Source organism: Heptranchias perlo, chromosome 27 (genome assembly GCF_035084215.1).
Source record: "Heptranchias perlo isolate sHepPer1 chromosome 27, sHepPer1.hap1, whole genome shotgun sequence".
NCBI classification, from domain to species: domain Eukaryota; kingdom Metazoa; phylum Chordata; class Chondrichthyes; order Hexanchiformes; family Hexanchidae; genus Heptranchias; species Heptranchias perlo.
Window position 1 is genome coordinate 28,068,998 of NC_090351.1, and position 18,632 is coordinate 28,087,629.

Consider the following 18,632-nt stretch of genomic DNA (forward strand, 5'->3'; position numbering starts at 1 on the left):
GAATTAAGAGCAGTAAACTTCATACAAAAAAGTTGCAATCTTACTTCCCGTAAATTTGCAAGATTTTAAAATCTACTTCACTGGTGCAAAGTTATGAACCGGATATCACTAAGTTCTCAGTTTGTGAAAGATTATTCCAAATTTATTAACTTCCTTTGAAGACAGAGTTTAGCATCTCTCATAATTCCAACCAACAACAACCACCTCTTACGTTTGCTGGCTCAATGCTCAGTCTTTTTCCATTGCTACTCTTGGCCCCACTGATCTCAAAATATAACGAACAAATCCTCTTCATTCACTTCCAAAAACTCAAATCCTTTGTGCCTATTTTGGGTTTTGGTAAAATAGTCGTTTCTCTCAACTATTTAACAGCAATTCCTATAAGTGGACCTTGTCCCTTGTGATCCACAGCTATACCTGCTCTACTGTCAGTCTTTGTGGAGGTACACATCTGAGAGATCAGCAATTTTAACACTATTTATTGGATTTAGCATAATCAAATATTTTGGTGTCAAATTCTGTTGAAATACCAGATAATACAGATTTAAATAGTACTATGAAGAACAAATTCATATATTCTAAAAGTATACCAAGCTCCTGGTGAAATGTGAACAAAGTTGTCTACAGTTTTCCTTTAATAGTAAATGCGACCTATTCCCTGCACACCTACAGAGTAACTTTGCATTGTACATGACATTACATAATATACAAGAGTCTTAGCCGTCTGCTTTACATTATCAATAAGTATGAATGAATGAATGTTTAACAGCACATTGTAGAGAACCACATTAAGTCAGAGCAAATACCTACCAGGGGTCGGAGGAGTAGTAATGATGAAGGTATTTGCTGCTAATGGGAGGGAAAATATAAAATTGTTCAACTGACTCAGAAGAAAACAGCATCTACAAAAGAGTGCTTCTCAAAGTATGGGCTAGGTACAAATGAAAATAAAACTCAGAGTAATCTATTCAGTCAAAACAATATACCTACCAGTGGGAGTGATGATAGTGGGGACTATACCTGTGATTGAGAAAAAATAAAAAAGTTAATCACTCAACTCACAAGGGAAACTATTACTATAAATAAAGAGGTTTTGCTAACAGTGAGCCATCCACATAGATAAACCAAGTAAAGGCAATGCTCTACTTAGAACTTCTTTCGTGTTCTGGCTGATGAGCATCGTTTATCGCACTTATTGCTTAGTGGGGTGCAAAAGAAGTTTTAGGTGGAACGTGATCTGAAACAGTTTGAGAACAATTGCTATGAAACATAATCAAACACTTCATGCTTAATTACTACTATAGGGGTTCACAAAGCTATTTTTGGAGAGTTATGGCTGGAGCCTAAAAACATCGCTCATGACCACATTATACAAGGAAACAGCTTTTAAACACCTGTATAATCAGGCACTTAAACCACAATGATCAAATCATAGAGCAAATGTTTGGGGTCCTCGAAGAACAATTTAGTAACCCAGATCACTCAAGGACTGATGTTCAAAATGAAGTGTTCAAAGCATTCAAGTGGAGGGAGTTTTCTGTCCTAAAGGCAACTGCAATCATCCCCAGGGCCTGCAATTTCACAACACCTAAAATCAATAATGATGCAAGATAGACCTATGTTCAACTGAAAAGTACCTGTTTCTTGGAATCCTATCTATAACCATGCTTATTAATTCCACATATGATCCATTGCATTGGCAATTCAAATACTTCAAATCGTTGTACCAGGTATGATAAAAAGTGACTTCTTTAAAAAATGCATTTGTGCCATTGTTTTACGCAATGAGAACTCTGCACTATTTTCCACTGAATACATCAGTGCCTGTGGTAATAATACAATTGGACACAGTCACATGTTGTTGGGATGTATAATTTGGATGGTGGGATCAATGTCACTGGCTAATACTGACATATCAGGGCAATGAATGTCTTGAACCATGATTGTGTTAAAGGAGAAGTACATGAATCTTCTACTGTTCTTCTGCAAATTCATGTTGCAAACTTCTATGGTTCGACAATGGAGCCTATGTGGATTTTTTGGTTCTGATGTAACGTTGTTTTGAGTGTGCCTGGACTTCCGATGATTTGGGTTCAAACATAACAAAAACTTTGAGAGGAACCTTCTCTGTATTTGTAATATGAAGGAAACTTCTACTCACTAATTCAATAAGGATTGGAGGCTTTAATTATAAGAGAGACCGGAGAAACTAGGGCCCTTTTCATTCAAACAGAGAAGGCCAAGAGGAGATTTGAAAGAACTGTTCAAAATTATGAAGAGATTTGATCAGATAAATGGGGAAAAATTATTTCCACTGGTGATTGAGTCAGTAACAAGAGGACATAAATTCAATATAACCACCAAAAGAACAAAGGGAGAGTTTAGGAGACTTTTTAAAATTATTACTGCAGAGAGTTGTTGGGACATTGAATGCCCTACAAGAAACTGCGATGAAAAAATATCTGTAATAGTTTCAAAAGGAAAGTGGATAAATGTTTGAGGGAGTTAAGTATGGAAAAAAGCCAAAGGTTGAACAGCTGAAGTAACTAGCACTTCCAGAGAGCCGACACTGGTTCAATGGGCTCAATGAACTCCTTCCCCGCTGTAAAATTCTATCCAATTATTCCCATTCCCCCTGCTCTTTCCCTATAGCCCTGTAAATGCTTTCCCTTCAAGTATTTATCTAATTCCCTTTTGAAAGTTACCATTGAATCTGCTTCCACCAACCTTTCATGCAGTGCATTCAGATCATTACAATTTACTGCGTGATAAAAGGATTCCTCATGTCGTCTCTGGCTCTTTTGCCGATCAGCTCAAATCTGTGTCCTCTGGTTACCGACCCTTCTGCCACTGGAAACAGTTTCTCCTCATTTAATCTATCAAAACCATTCATGCTCTTGAACACCCCTATCAAATCTCACCTTAACTTTCTACGTTCTAAGGAGAACAACCCCAGCTTCTCCAGTCTCTCCACATAACTGAAGTCCCTTATCCCTGGCACCATTCTAGTAAGTCTCTTCTGCACTCTCTCTATGGCCTTGACATCCTTCCTATAGTGTGGTGCCCAGAATTGAACACAATAATCCAGCTGAGGCTCAAACAGTGTTTTATAAAAGTTCAGCATAACTTTCTTGCTTTTGTACTTTATGCCTCTATTGATAAAAAAGCAAATGTGTTCCTGGGCTTTAACAGTCTTTTCAATTTGTTCTGCCACCTTCAAAGATTTGTGTACGTACACCTTCAAGGCTCTCTCTTCCTGCACACCCTTTAAAATTAGACCATTTAGTTTACATTGCCTCTCCTCTTTCTTCCTACCAAAATGCATCACTTCATACTTCTCTGCGTTAAATTTCATCTGCCACATGTCTGCCCATTTCACCAGTCTGTTACTATCCTCCACATTGTTTACTACATTTCAGAGTTTCGTGTCATCTGCAAACTTTGAAATTTTACCCTTTATACTCAAGTCCATTAATATATCTATCAAAAAGGGTCGTGTTCCTAATACTGATCCCTGGGGAACACCATTGTATACTTCCCTCCAGTTCGAAAAACAACCGTTCACCACTACTCTCTACTTTCTGTAACTAGCCAATTTTGTATCCACTCTGCCACTATCCCTTTAATTCCATGGGCTTCAATTTTGCTGCAGGTTGTTTTAGGTCCAGAAACATGACCACAGGAATTACACAATGGACAGAATATACACATTATGATCCCATGAATTGAACATTAAATCATACCTGTACAGTCCAATGTGAAGATTTTTTTTGCATTAAAACATCCAAATTATCTAATAATTCAAATTAACCCATTTTGAATTAAGTGCAGTATGCAAAAAAGTTTCAATCTTACTTCCTGTAATTTTGCAAGATTTTGAAATCTACTTCACTGCTGCAAAGTTATGAACCAGATATCACTAAGTTCTCAGTTTGTGAAAGATTATTCCAAATTTATTAACTTCCTTTGAAGACAGAGTTTAGCATCTCTCATAATTCCAACCAACAACAACCACCTCTTACGTTTGCTGGCTCAATGCTCAGTCTTTTTCCATTGCTACTCTTGGCCCCACTGATCTCAAAATACAACGAACAAATCCCCTTTGTTCACTTCCAAAAACTCAAATCCTTTGTGCCCATTTTGTGTTTTGATAAAATAGACGTTTCTCTCAACTATTTAGCAGCAATTTCTATGTGGACCTTGTTCCTTGTGATCCACAGCTATACCTGCTCTACTGTCAGTCTATGTGGAGATACACATCTGAGAGATCAGCAATTTTAACACTGTTTATTGGATTTACAAAATCTCATATTTTGGTGTCAACTTACCTTGAAATGCTAGATAATACAGATTAATTTTTTTTTGCGCTTATTAAATCATCCTATGAAGAACAAATTCATATATTCTAAAAGTATACAAAGATTCTGGAACAACACCCTGATGAAATGTGAACAAAGGTGTCTACAGTTTTCCTTTCCTTTAATAGTAAATGTGACCTATTCCCTGCATACCTGGAGAGTAACTTTGCATTATACATGACATAACATAACACAAACGAGTCTTAGTAGCCTCCTTTACAATATCAATAGGTATGAATGAATGAATGTTTAAGAGCACAATGTAGAGAACCCCATTAAGTCAGAGCAAATACCTCCAGCAGTAGGAGGAGTAGTAATTATGATGGTATTTGCTCCTAATGGGAGGGAAAATATAAAATTGTTCAACTGACTCAGAAGAGAACAGCATCTAAAAGAGTGTGTCTCAAAGTATGGGCCAGGTACAATGAAAACTAAACTAAAGTACTCTATTAAGTCAAAACAATATACCTACCAGTGGTAGTCGTGGTAGTGGGGACAATACCTGTGTATGAGAAACAATAAAAAAAGTTAATCATCCAACTCACAAAGGAAACTATTACTATAAATAAAAAAGTTTCACAAATGGTGAGCCATCAACATGGATAAATCAAGTAAGGGCAATGCTCGACTTAGAACTTCTTTCGTGCTCTGGCAGATGAGCATCGTTTATTGCACTTATTGCTTAGTGGGGTGCAAAAGAAGTTTTAGGTGGGACGTGATCTGAAACAGTTTGAGAACAATTGCCATAAAACAAAGCATGAAATGTTTGATTAATTACTACTATAGGGGTTCACAAAGCTATTTTTGGAGAGTTATGGCTGGAGCCTAAAAACATCGCTCATGACCATATTATACAAGGAAACAGCCAATAAACACCTTAAACCACAATGATCAAATCATAGAGCAAATGTTTGGGGTCCTCAAAGAACAATTTAGTAACCCAGATCACTCAAGGACTGATGTTCAAAATGAAGTGTTCAAAGCATTCAAGTGGAGGGAGTTTTCTGTTCTAAAGGCAACTGCAATCATCCACAGGGCCTCCAATTTCACAAAACCTAAAATCATTAATGATGCAAGATAGATCTGTGTTCAACTGAAAAGTACCTGTTTCTTGGAATCGTACCTATAACTATGCTTATTAATTCCACATACGATTGCATTAGCAATTCAAATACATCAAATCGTTGCACCAGGTATGCTACAAAGTGATTTCTTAAAAAAAGCACTTGTGCCATTGTTTTACCCAATGAGAATTCTGCACTATTTTCTACTGAATACATCAGTGCCTGTGGTAATAATACAATTCGACACAGTCACATGTTATTGGGATGTATAATTTGGATGGTGGGATCAGTGTCACTGGATAATACTGACATATCAGGGCAATGAATGTCTTGAACCATAACCGTGTTAAAGGAGAAGCTCACTAATCTTCAACTGTTCTTCTGCAAATACGTGTTGCAAACTTCAATGGTTCTACGATGGAGCCTAATAATGGAGCCTCTGTGGACCTTTTGGATCTGCTGCAACATGTTGTTTTGAGTGTTCCTGGACTTCCGATGATTTGGGTTCATAACATATAACTTTGTGAGGAACCTTCTCTGTATTTGTAATATGTGTGGGAAATTTCTACTCACTAATTCAGTTACAATTTAATTATAAGGAGACACCACAGAAACTAAGGATCTTTTCATTAGAACAGAGAAGGGCAAGAGGAGATGTGAAAGAACTGTTCAAAATTATGAAGAGGTTTGATCAGATAAATAGGGTTAAACTAGTTCCACTGGTGACTGAATCAGTAACTCGAGGGCATAAATTCAATATCACCAAAAGAACAAAGGGAGAGTTTAGGAGTTATTTTTTATTATTACTGCAGAGTTGGAATGCCAAACCAGAAACAGAGATGAAAGAAGAATCGATAATAGCGGATAAATATTTTGAAAAAGAAAAAGTATGGAGAAAGGGTAGGTTAAACAGTCAAAGTAATTAGCTTTTCCAGTGAGCTGACACTGGCCCAAGGGGCTCAATAGACTCCTTCCATGTTGTAAAATTCTATGATTCCATCAGTTCCTCAATGAAATAAATATACATGCATGTGTTTGTGACTATAAAACCTTGTATTTTAAATGGGATCCGTGTCGGCATTCAACCATTAAGTTTCCTTTGCTGATTAGGCCATTCGAAAATATTCAATTTTCATTCGATAAAAAACTCATTGTAGGAGTGAGAAGGAAGAAATAGGTCGATGTGCCAATGTCAATTGGGGAAAAAATCCACATGACATTGAAACATTTATAGTTTTAACAGACTTGAATAAAGTTCCACCCACATCGTTTGGTTTGATCCTCAAGCTCAAGAAATGGTTACTCACGTGGTTCACAGGTAGGTGGTCGTGGCACAAATGTGCTATTTTCACTACATATAATGACACTCTCTCCAATCATTTCAAAACCTTCAGTACAGCGGTAGGTGATTGTCTCCCGATATTTGTATGTAGGTCCAAGGCCTGCCATTATTTGACAATTTGCAGGGTCTTCAGGACGATGACATTTAACAGCTGCCAAAAAGAGCAATGCATTAGTTTCCACTAAGTAATATGCTGACTTGCTGAGCTTCTCCAGCATTTCTGTTTTTATTTCAGATTTCCAGCATCCGCAGCATTTTGTTATTGAAGTAATATACAGGGTCTTGCTTCCATCTTAAAAGTGGGAGGGGAGGGGAGGGAGACAGCTGGTTCGGGAGGGGAGGGGAGGGAGACGGCGCGCGCGGGAGGGGTGGGGAGGGGAGGGAGACGGCGCGCACGGGAGGGGAGGAAGACCGCGGGGCGGCGAGATCGCAGGCGGTGGGGGGCGGCGCGTGCGGGGAGGGGGAGACCGCACGCACGGGCAGGCGTGGCGAAGAGCGAGAACAAGAGAAAAAAAGTGAGAAACGAGAATACACTTGAAATAACACCTGCATATTTCTCATGATATGAACATTGAAAGAGAAAGCAGAGGTTGCCATAAAAGCCTGAGAAAGTAGAAACTAGAGTCATTTTTACTCATGTCAAGCAATAGTATAACTTGACCCATTGGTTACATGTTATACATCTGTATAATATAAGCAGTTGTCAGAGAACAAGGAGTGAATAGACTGTGCCTTATAATGACATTTAGATTTGTGATTTGTGATCAAGAAAGTGATATAAATCAGTGAATTGTGACCAGAATTCGGATTCGAAGGGTTTGTTTGCCCTGAATATAGAGCTAAGAAAAGCATCTGAATCCCACAATCATCCGATGTGATTGTAACTAACAAATGATTAAGTGTATACTCAAGCACTATTGCATGTACTATGTACTAAATAAATCTGCAAATGTTTGACCGTTCAAGAAACTTATGGATTTTGAGGAATAGATAGAACATTTATTCATAAATAACTGCATCCTCGAACATATGCATCCCCATTTTGAAGTGTGGTAACCACAATTGTACACAGTATTCCAGTGCATTTTAAAGCCTCAGACTGATCTCAGGAGGCTTACACTACACTTTTCTAGCCACATATCCCAACAAATTAGTTGTTTTTTTAATTGTTTCTCCATAGTGTCATTATTAGCAGTGACAGGTCTACAGTCACTCAAAAGCTCCGTGAGCAAATTCTTTCTTTGTGATATTCATCCATCTTGTTCATTCTTTCTGCCAACATGCAATATCCTGGATTTCTCCACTTGCATAACTAGTCTAAATCATTTTGCAAAAAAACAGCATCCTTCAATCCTATTGTCCTCTCTATTTTAATATCAACTGTACATTTAATAACCCTACAATTCATTTCTGCATCAGTGTCATTCATGTCGTTAAATAAGAGTCCCAAACACTGATTCTTGTGGTATTCCATTTTCACCCAATCTGGCACTACACTCACATGAGTACTTAGTTTCTTACTTTATATCTAATTTGTTATCCAGTCCCAAGTCCTACATTGAATACCCATAAATTTGAGTTTTACCAGTAATTATGTGGTATCTCCTCAAAGGTTTTCCAGAAGTCCAAATAGGGAATTACACTATCCACTTTATTTGCAATATTCTCAAAAGTCAAGGAGGTTTTTAAGTGGGGCCTTCATATTCTAAATCCATGTAGACAGTCTCTTATTAGACGATTGTTATATAGGTATATAGTATGGAATCGATTACTTTACCCACTATTGGTGTTAGCTTAATGGGTCTATAATTGCCTGCACCTGATATATGCTATCTGGCCCACAGGATCTGTTAGTTTTCAGTCCACGTAATTGATCAAGTAACTTTTCCACACCCATCTCAAAATCCTCCAGGGGACTTTTAGCACTACAGTAACTGCATTGTTAACTTAAATGAGTGGAAAGATTTTGAAGAATCACCATGCTTCACAGATTAGAGTCTGAAGTTATATCAAAGAGATTGTGCAACAGAATAATTTTACAAAAGTTGACACTTGTGAAAATAAAACTTTGTATTAGTGTTCCAAGATATGTAGTTGCTGTGGTAACAGTCCACAAACAGATTACAGATCACAAAGTTAAAAAACACATTTCTCCTCTCCTATACGGCCACATGACTTTGCAAAAATAAAAAGTCTTAAAAAGGACTGAGTCCTTCAATACTATCTGGATGGATAGTCTATTTGTTTTTTTAGGTGAAAGATGAACCAATGAGGAAGAACCGGAGTTTCATGACAGCAGCTTGTACACTTCATCATTTAGTCTCGACTGAATATATCACAATTACGTTAGCATGTAAAATATATCAGTGCGAACTTGGGTTCCTATAACTGATCAATATTCTAATACTTCCAAACAGAAATACAAACAAGCAAAAAAGCACCAAGTAGAGTTGACGGGAGAGGGAGGGGGAGAAACTGGATGGTAGACAAAGTCAAATCACACTCTCATTTCACATCCATGGTCTCGATTTGGTATCAGTCCAGACTAATGGGAGGGATGAAAGTCTCTTTGTCATATGTAAGCATCCTAATGACATTTGTTAAAGGCTTGTCTCGTTACTAGTAAACATGGGCAATCACCTGACAAATCTCACTCAAAGTCCACAAGGATGGCTGGTTGGGAAATGGAAGAAAAATCAGACAGTGCAGGAAGGGATTCGGTACTAAGGCTGAGGTTGAGGTCCATCCTAGGGACACAGCAGAGGGAGCTTTCTTCTGTATCTGTCCATTGTCAAGTAGACATGAACATGGTTGATGACACTGGGTGATAAAAGTGGGAAAATGTCCCATTCTCCAGCACCATCACTGATGAGAAACAAAAACTATGAAGCGCAGGTTAGAATGGCTCTCTGATAGAGTAATGGAGGCAACAACCCTGACGCATTTAAAACCCATTGTATGCTACAATGGAGGATGTGCGGGGGGTGGAGACTTTGGGGATAAATTCTGGATAGATGCTAGATATCTTGGGATCTTGTAAATGGGTTGAGAACACTTCTAATTTAGCTGGAACAAAAATAAAATGCTGGAAACACTCAGCAGTTCAGTTACATCGGTGGAGAGAACAGACAAGTCAACGTTTCAGTTGTCACCCTTCATCAGAACCGACTGACCAGCTTAAAAAAAAGATAGATTTCTAGACACAAAAGGCATCAAGGCGTATGGGAAGAGAGCAGGAATATGGTATTGAGATAGAGGAACAGCCATGATCAAATTGAATGGCGGAGCAGGCTCGAAGGGCCGAATGGCCTACTCCTGCTCCTATTTTCTATGTTTCGAGGAGTGTTTCCAGCACCTCCTGCTTTTGTTTAGAATTTCCAGCATTTGCTGTTTTTTGCTTTTTATCTAATCTGGCTGGTGCTGGATAAAATAGCACTGCATCCTTTCTGAGGAATAGAATCAGTCTACAGATGAGTGAAAACATGGTAGTTCTGGCAAAGAACCTTTAATAACCCACACATCATAGTATCAGTAATTATATAAACACTAAATTAAGAAAAAAAATTGCATTTATATTGCGCCTTTCATGACCTCAGAACATGCCAAGGCTCTTCAGAGCCAATAAAGTATTTCTGAAGTGCAGTCACTGTTGTAAAGTAGGGAAACAAGACAGCCAATTTGCACACAGCATGATCCCACAAACAGCAAGTAAATACAGGACCAGATAATCTGTTTTATTGATGTTGATTGAGGGAGAAATATTGGCCAGCACACCGGTAGAACTCCCTTGCTCTTCTTTGAATAGTGCTGTGGGATCTTTTAAGTCCAGCTGAGGGGGCAGATAGGGCTTCGGTTTAATGTCTCATCCAAAAGATGGCACCTTCAGAACTGCAATGAATTGTCAGCCTAGATTATGTGCTCAAGTCACTGGAGTAGGGCTTGAACCCATGACTTCTTGACTCAGAGGCAAAAGTGCTACTACTGAGCCAAGGCTGGTACCCGAAGAAATATTGCTTCTATTCTGCAAGACGATTCAGGCTATTTCAGGTATAAGATCATGTGGGAGCTAAAAGTCTCAGGTATTGCATTTAGAGGGAATCTTAGTAACACAAAATCTTATATTCAGAACAATTTACAGTAAAAGAAAACAAACAATGATTACAAAAACTGTTAATTTCACAGAAAACCACTCCTTCATTTCTGGTAATACTGCAACAGTTTGCAAATGATTAAGCCGGTAGCTGTTAGTAGTGCAATTGGACAATAAAATTGTGATACACGTAAATAGTTAATGCAAACTATGTTTCAAGCTGCCTCATTTCTGCAGGAAAAAAGGCAATTGAAACTAATTCTGATCCATAGTTAAGTACCTTTACACGTTGGTGGGTCCTTGTCCCACTTTCCAGTCTTTGTACAAGCAATGCTTCCTGCACCAATCAATGAATAGCCACTATCACATGAATATGTCGCTATCATTCCAAAAGTCCAGAACTCTCCTACGGGTGATGAAACTGTCCCATTACTAATTGGTGGAAGATCAGGACATATGATTGCTGGGGAAAAATGAAATTCAGTCAGTGTCTCAAACATACTGTCAAATCAAATGCTTCAGGGATTAAAATCAATTGCCTCAGTGGCAAAGCACACTGGTAAACCAACACAGAGCAGAGAATGGATATTCCCACTTCTCTTCACCTGCCCCATAACTCACAGTGAAGTATCGATATTAGCTGGATTTGTTTGGGGGGGGGGGGGGGTGGGCAGGGGGAGAATTACAAACTGCTTTTGTATTGATACTGTTTTAATTTGGAATTTGGGAGACCGTTATCTGTGAGCCAACTTTATATTGCTGGCGTATAAAAGGAAGATCAAAGCATCCTCAACGCAAATCTTTAAGGACAAAAGATTTTTCCAGATAATCAAAAACCTCCACGTCAAATTAGAACATCACAGCCAACTGCTAAGATGTAGACATTGATTCGGCAGATGCAAAACAGCACCTTCCACAAAACATTTCAGGTGCTCACCAACCTGCTGTAATGATGAGCTGTATAACCTTCAGCAGGTTTGTGAGCCTGGCTAATCATCATCTTTCTCTGCATTGTAGAGGTGGCGTTATGGCAGTGCAACCCATGCAATTGCACAGGGCCTGAAGCCAGTCACGGGCTGTGAGTGGTTCCAGTGATAAGATTAAGGATTTCACATTTTCCTGCATCAAAATATCCACATGCATCAGGTTTGTTATGTGTGTTTCATAAATTCTAGACCTGTAACTCAGTATTTGCCACTAAAAGTACATTAGTAATTGCCACACTTTACCACAAGAGAACACTAGATTACATTTTGATCAGGCAGTATTTTTGTTAATTTGAAGAATGTTTTTGCTCCGCTTTACTTGAGATAAAAATAAATGAGAATTAGGAAACACACACACACACACACACACACACACAAACTTCCAACATAAAACTACATTGTCACCAAAATCAACATTTTGAGCAATTTCAACATGAAGCCAACGGCCCTCTGTTTAACAGCTTTCATTATCTTTAATTGAAGTACTTCAAAGTTTTCAAAATTAACTGCGGCCCTGTCTTTAACCAACATTTCCCTAAAATAAGTAACTTTAATATTTTAGAATGAGCTATATTGTGTTCATTTATTCGGGTCTGTAAAGTTATTTTTTCCCCAAAATATTCAATCCACAAATGGGATGATGACTTGTAGTCCTTAAAACATACAACCTGTACAATTAATGAAACTCTACAATCATGTAAATCTCAAACCATTTGGTAGATCAGATTGCTTGCTTTACCCATGAGGGTCGCATCGATCTACGGACCTGTCGCGTGCTATCTCCTTCATAATTTATGTAACTTGCTCAATAAAATATTTGGAGCTTATTGAAACTGACTGACGTTTTTGTAAAGATTGTACAGATTTCCATATTTATGCCCATTTAAAACACACGTACATTTTGTGCATGAAATTGCTAGCTACAATCGGAGGAGGTTTGTAAGTGGTTGATGACGCAACAATTATTATTAAACTATTGTAGGTTTTAAAGCATTGAATTAAGTAATGTGTTCGAGTATCTTTGGTGACAGAAATATATGTGGCTTTTAGCTAATAATAAGTGTTAGGATTGTTAACAGTTATAACTCCAAATTGTATAGAACCTACTATATAATTATAATGACATTTGAATGATGCCTCATATTAACGGGGAGATAGAGCTGATGTTTTAGATCATTATTTTGTGGAATGATGGAGCTATGTCACCTGCTGCAGCCATTGATGCTTGGATTTCAGGGACCAGTGCTTCATACACAGCGCAAATGAAGTCAGGTCCACTACACTCTGCTCCCAAGAAACTTGCACCAGTGCTAATGCTAACCAGAATTAAGATATTTGACTCACTGTTTTATACTGTTTCATGTTCATTTACCTACTTTAATAAAGCAAGTAAAAAGCAAAATACTGCAGATGCTGGAAATCTGAAACAAAAATCGTATCTGCAGTATTTTTTAAAAATTGTATTGATTAATTTGCAGCTATTGCTCTTCCAGGTATGCCAGCCTTGAAGTTCTATTCCTCTCTTCACTGTGACTTCTGCCTGTCTCATTCCACCTGTTTACCTTCATTGCTATCCCTTTCTGCTTGTCTTTGATCAAGTATCTGCTGAAACTCACTTTCACAGCCACATCTCTTTTCTCAGCACCCGTCTCTCGCTCTGACTCATTCAACATGGCTTCTGGTTCAAATTTCACCCTTCCCGTTTCACACCCACCCATGATCACTGTGCTATTCAATGCTCCTTTAAAGACTACTTTCACCAAGGGGATTAATAAGTAAGAAGAGTGCAAATGGTACATGGAAGTAGTTACTTAAGTGACCATTTTCATTCTATGCTTTTTTAAAATTCGTTCACGGGATGTGGGCGTCGCTGGCGAGGCCAGCATTTATTGCCCATCCCTAATTGCCCTCGAGAAGGTGGTGGTGAGCAGCCTTCTTGAACCGCTGCAGTCCGTGTACTTAATGTTCTTAGGGATGAAATGTTGAACCAAAATATTTTTTTTTCTGGCTACACTGGAAAGTCAGTACCCTAACCTAGGAGTCATCAAAATACTGTAAGTAAAAAGCTAACATGTGAAGCCAACATTCCAGATATTTTAATTCCTTTCGTATGGTTCGATCATTTCAAACATAAAAACAAAATCAACCATTCTACTCAATTTAGAACTCTAACTTACGTTCACATGTTGGAACCTGGCCATCCCATCCGTCAGCTGTGCAAAACCGGTATGGCCTTCCAACCATCTGGTACCTGGAAAAAGAAAAACAAGCTGCTGCAGGAAAATGAAAGTCACCGATTATCAATCAGAAATTAAACAGAACAGGGGCAGTGTGCTGATCAGAAAAGAAATTTAAGGATTATAATGATTAAATCTACAAAATTGTCAACACAATACTTTCGTTCGCTAAGAAATGGCAAATTACGTACTGCGCTTCATTAGCAAAAGGTCAGACGAGAAATCAAAATAAACTGTATTGTTACTGTCCAGTCCGAAAACCCTCCGAGATCACTGCGCTCCTCCAATTCTGGCCTCTCGCCCATCCCCGATTTTCAACGCTCCAACATTGGCGGCCATGCCATCAACTGTCTCGGCCCTAAGCTCTGGAATTCCCTCCCGAAACCTCTCTGCCTCTCTCTTACCTCCTTTAAGTCACTCCTTATAAGCTACCTCTTTGCTAAGCTTTCGGTCACCTGTCCTAATATCTCTTCTATGTGGCTCGATGTTAAATTTTGTCTGATAATGCTCCTGTGAAGTGCCTTGGGATGTTTTTACTACGTTAAAGGTGCTGTATAAATGCAAGTTGTTATTATTGGATTTTGGTCAGCCTATCATAAGAAAAATATTGGTGTATCTTGGCTCACGGAGTTGAACTGCAGCGAATATTAGGTATTTTAAGTAACAGGCAAACACCATATTTCGATTTTGAACCCCCGGACTATAGATCCAGGGATCAACAAGTTAAATGTCTCCTTTTTGTAATAATTGTCAAAGGATCAAAGTGATAGGAGTTTGGACACTCCATCCCATAGTTAGTGGGTGAAAATTCACAACAAAAACTGTCCATAATTTGACAATAATTGGACAACCAAGTTACAGCAAGGTGTAGAATACAACAAAATTACTGTGCATAGAACAGGAAGTCATATTCAGAGGACACACAGATAATAGCAGTCAGAAACACAAAGAGCAAGTGGTCTCCTTCTTAGATTTAGTAACTGATATACTGATAACTCACCCTTCATCACAATAAAAAGTAGCTTTATTTCCAAAAGTGGTACTTGATGCATTATAATACCCATTCAGAATCTCTCCAGGATTACCACAGTTTTTTGCTAGATAGAAAAAATGTTGGGGAAAGAGTGGAGAGGTTAAAATATGCCACATTCTCAATAGGATTTTGAATACAATTCACAGAAGTTTAACATTAAGATGAAAAATACTGCACATTTTTCCAGAATTCAGATTGCCTGAATTCTGAGATTTATTTTCAAGTTTTATTAGCAATGCAAATAAAAGATTCACTTCAATGATAATTTCATAACTTTGCCTTGAATGTACTTTAAAAGCAATCTCCCAATGCACATATGTAGGGAAACCTTTACCAGTCATTCCAAACTCAGTGAAAGGATCCAGCTTTATTTTAATAATGGTTAGCTCCATTAAAGCCATGCTAGAACATTTCCAGACTAATGGATAAATGAGGACAGGGTGAGTAGAATGGACCTATAGTCTCTGGAGTTTTGAAGAATAAGAGGTGATCTCATTGAAACATATAAGAATCTGAGGGGGTTTGACAGGGTAGATGCTGGGAGGCTGTTTTCCCTGGCTGGAGAGTTTAGAACCAGGGGGCATTGTCTCAGGATAAGGGGTCGGCCATTTAAGACTGAGATGAGGAGGAATTTCTTCACTCAGAGGGTTGTGAATCTTTGGAATTCTCTACCCCAGAGGGCTGTGGATGCTAATTCGTTGATAATGTTCAAGGCTGAGACGGATAGATTTTTGGATTCGAGGGGAATCAAGGGATATGGGGATCAGGTGGGAAAGTGGAGTTGAGGTCGATGATCAGCCATGATCTTATTGAATGGCAGAGCAGGCTCGAAGGGCTCTACGACCTACTCCCGCTCCTATTTCTTATGTTCTTATCTGGAAGATGTGCAGAAATTCAGCAACCTTCTCATCAAATTTGGGATATCATTGAGTAACAGGTAAAGAAAAGAAAGATTGCATTTATATAGCCTCTTAACACATCGTTCAGAAATGCCCAAATTGCTTCACCTGCAAGAAAGTATTCTGAAGTGCAGTCATTGTTACTTAAGCAAAGATAGCAGTCATTTTGCACACAGGAAGCTCCCACAAACAGCAATGAGATGAATGACTGCTTAATCTATTTTTGGTGATGTTGGTTGAAGGAAGCATGTTGCCCTGGACACTGGGACAAAACACTTTCAATAATGTCACTGGACCTTTAATGTCCACCCAGAGAGACGAACCCTCAGTTTAATCTCTCATCCAAAGAACGGTATCTCCAACAATGCAGCAATCTGAAGTGCCGTCCTAGATTATATGCTCAGTTCCTCACGTGTAGCTTGAACCCACAACAGTTTTAATCAGTCGACAAAGGACGCTGCTGTCCAGTTAGGCATTCCAATCCCCAACTCAAATTAGGTTACTAAAAAACCTTTTTTGGAGGAGGGAGGGGTTGCAAACATATTTAGGAACAAAACTAAAATGAACTGTGTATCAGCCAGACACAGTCAGGCATGTAGAACAGTGCAACAGCGAATTTGTCCGACCACCAAAATCTCATCCACTTATGGGCCACTCCGCCTCTTCTTTGTGCACAAGCACTTGGGTAAATTGCCCATTTTTTCTTCTCTTTCTAGGTGAATTGCCTGTCTTACAATTTTGCCGATTCTTAACAGCATGGCACAAACCGTAAACTTGCTATGTGGGGATCATCTCCATGAACTACCATCATAGCACTCCCTCTTTCACCACTAACATTATGGCTGATTATGCAATCACGTTATTAACTTTTGAGTAACTATTGTAATATTTCAGAGGTGGCCACACCCAGGTGTACATGGTGATGAATGTGTTTCACATTCTCTAATGGATTCAATCAATACTAATTGTAGTAAGAAATCTTGGATTCGCACCAGGCACACAAATGGACCCTGTCTACATAACGAAGAAATTATGAATGAGGTTCAAGATCTGTTAGAGAGGGTAAACACTTGAAATCTTTTTCTCACAGACCAGCAGGTAGAAATGGACATATCCACTTTGAAGACTGGGAAATATGTCCAGTGTCACAAAAGTTAAAGTTAACAGCAGTGATACTGACTATCTGGTGGGATACTTCACTTGACTCGAGTTACTAAAAAAGGAGGCAGGGCAAAAGTATCAAAAGTGAACTTCGAGATTTTGCTTACAATACCATTGTCCCTGCTTCTGATCTATATTAAAAATAGAAGGATCCTGAAACTGATCTCTGGGATACCCTACATATACCTTAGAATTCCTGTTTTTAAACCAAATATCCATCTGGCACATTTTAACTCCTCATCTGTGACACCTTAATTTAGCTGTTATTCATCCATATGCAGCCTTATCAAAAACTTTCTGAAATCCAAGTCTCGTATCAAATGTATTTCCCATGTCCACTATGTCTGTAACATCTTCAAAAAAACTGTTTAGATAATATGACCTCAATGTGCAGAAGTTGTTGGTGCTTCCTGCAACATTTAGCACCAGTTTTATGGATAGCCATGCATCAGATGCTTGGGAGGCTGAACCATAACCCTTGATTAGGAATTATTTCCTTGCTAGAAACAACTATGTCTATTGGGGAGAGCTACTAGTGGCATTCGGGTTGCCATCACAAGTACAAGAATCACACATAGAATGTGCCCATGGTCCATGTGGCAGATACAGTTCAATGCACAAAAATGTGAACTAATATATTTTGGAAGTAAGAATAGAGAAAGGAAATAGACCTAAAATGGGTAGATTTTATTTGGCTTACAGGAACAGAGGGATCTTGATATGTAAATATACATGAACTTAAGAAGGTGGCAAAATAAATAAGGCCAAAAAAAGCAAACAAAATCTTTCGTTTTGTATCTAGAGACCAACAATACAAAAGCAAGGAAGTAACAAGTGGCATTTGGGAAGGAGTCACTCGAAAGATGCTGAGGGGTGTGGCCATAAGCTTTGATAAAGATTCCCTCCATTCCCATGGTTGGTCCTCCATCACTTCATTGGTCCAAAGCTCTCTCTGTCATATTCAGATCAGATTGAGAGCTTTAGTTAATGGACCAGATAGTCAGGATGGGACGTATCTAACGTTTTAATTCTGTAAAGTACAGGTTAAGTTCTATTTTAAAACAAAATGCTGGCTGTAGTACACAAACAGGTTCAGATACAAGATTACTTACTCAGCTGTGCCCTGATCTTTGGATTTAATAGCTGACCCAATTTCCGGCACGCAGTGATTAACCTAGCTTATGTTCCAGTATTAGAAGTTACAAATAAGAACCTTTATCATTTAACTTTACTTCTGCTCAACCTTGATTTGCAAATGAAAACAGCAAATTCCAATATAGCTGGTTCAGTGAGAAATATATCATCTGGATCAGGTTGGATTTTAATAGGTAAATCAAAAGGGAAGAAAGACAAGGAAGAGGAGGAGCATGATTTAACTAAGGACCATTAATACCCTTCTTGGTGACTAAGGTTGGAAATCAACAATCTTCAATATCCAGCAATTTAATTATGGTGAAGATAT

At 38.5% G+C, this 18,632-nt stretch overlaps 1 protein-coding gene across 2 annotated transcripts in view; it reads right to left on the reverse strand.

Annotated features, from left to right (window-relative positions):
* LOC137344490 (C4b-binding protein alpha chain-like) overlaps positions 1–18,632 on the reverse strand; it is a 60,627-nt gene that overhangs the window by 38,651 nt on the left and 3,344 nt on the right. Inside the window, exons 3-9 of one of the 2 annotated variants that reach the window (XM_068007513.1) lie at positions 15,078–15,174; positions 14,018–14,091; positions 11,135–11,317; positions 6,730–6,915; positions 4,831–4,860; positions 991–1,020; positions 811–849 (exon numbers count right to left, since the gene is read on the reverse strand). In XM_068007513.1, coding sequence (XP_067863614.1) covers positions 811–849; positions 991–1,020; positions 4,831–4,860; positions 6,730–6,915; positions 11,135–11,317; positions 14,018–14,091; positions 15,078–15,174 — 639 coding nt within the window. The remainder of the gene's footprint in view (positions 1–810; positions 850–990; positions 1,021–4,830; positions 4,861–6,729; positions 6,916–11,134; positions 11,318–14,017; positions 14,092–15,077; positions 15,175–18,632) is intronic. The other variant, XM_068007514.1, reaches the window with a different exon arrangement.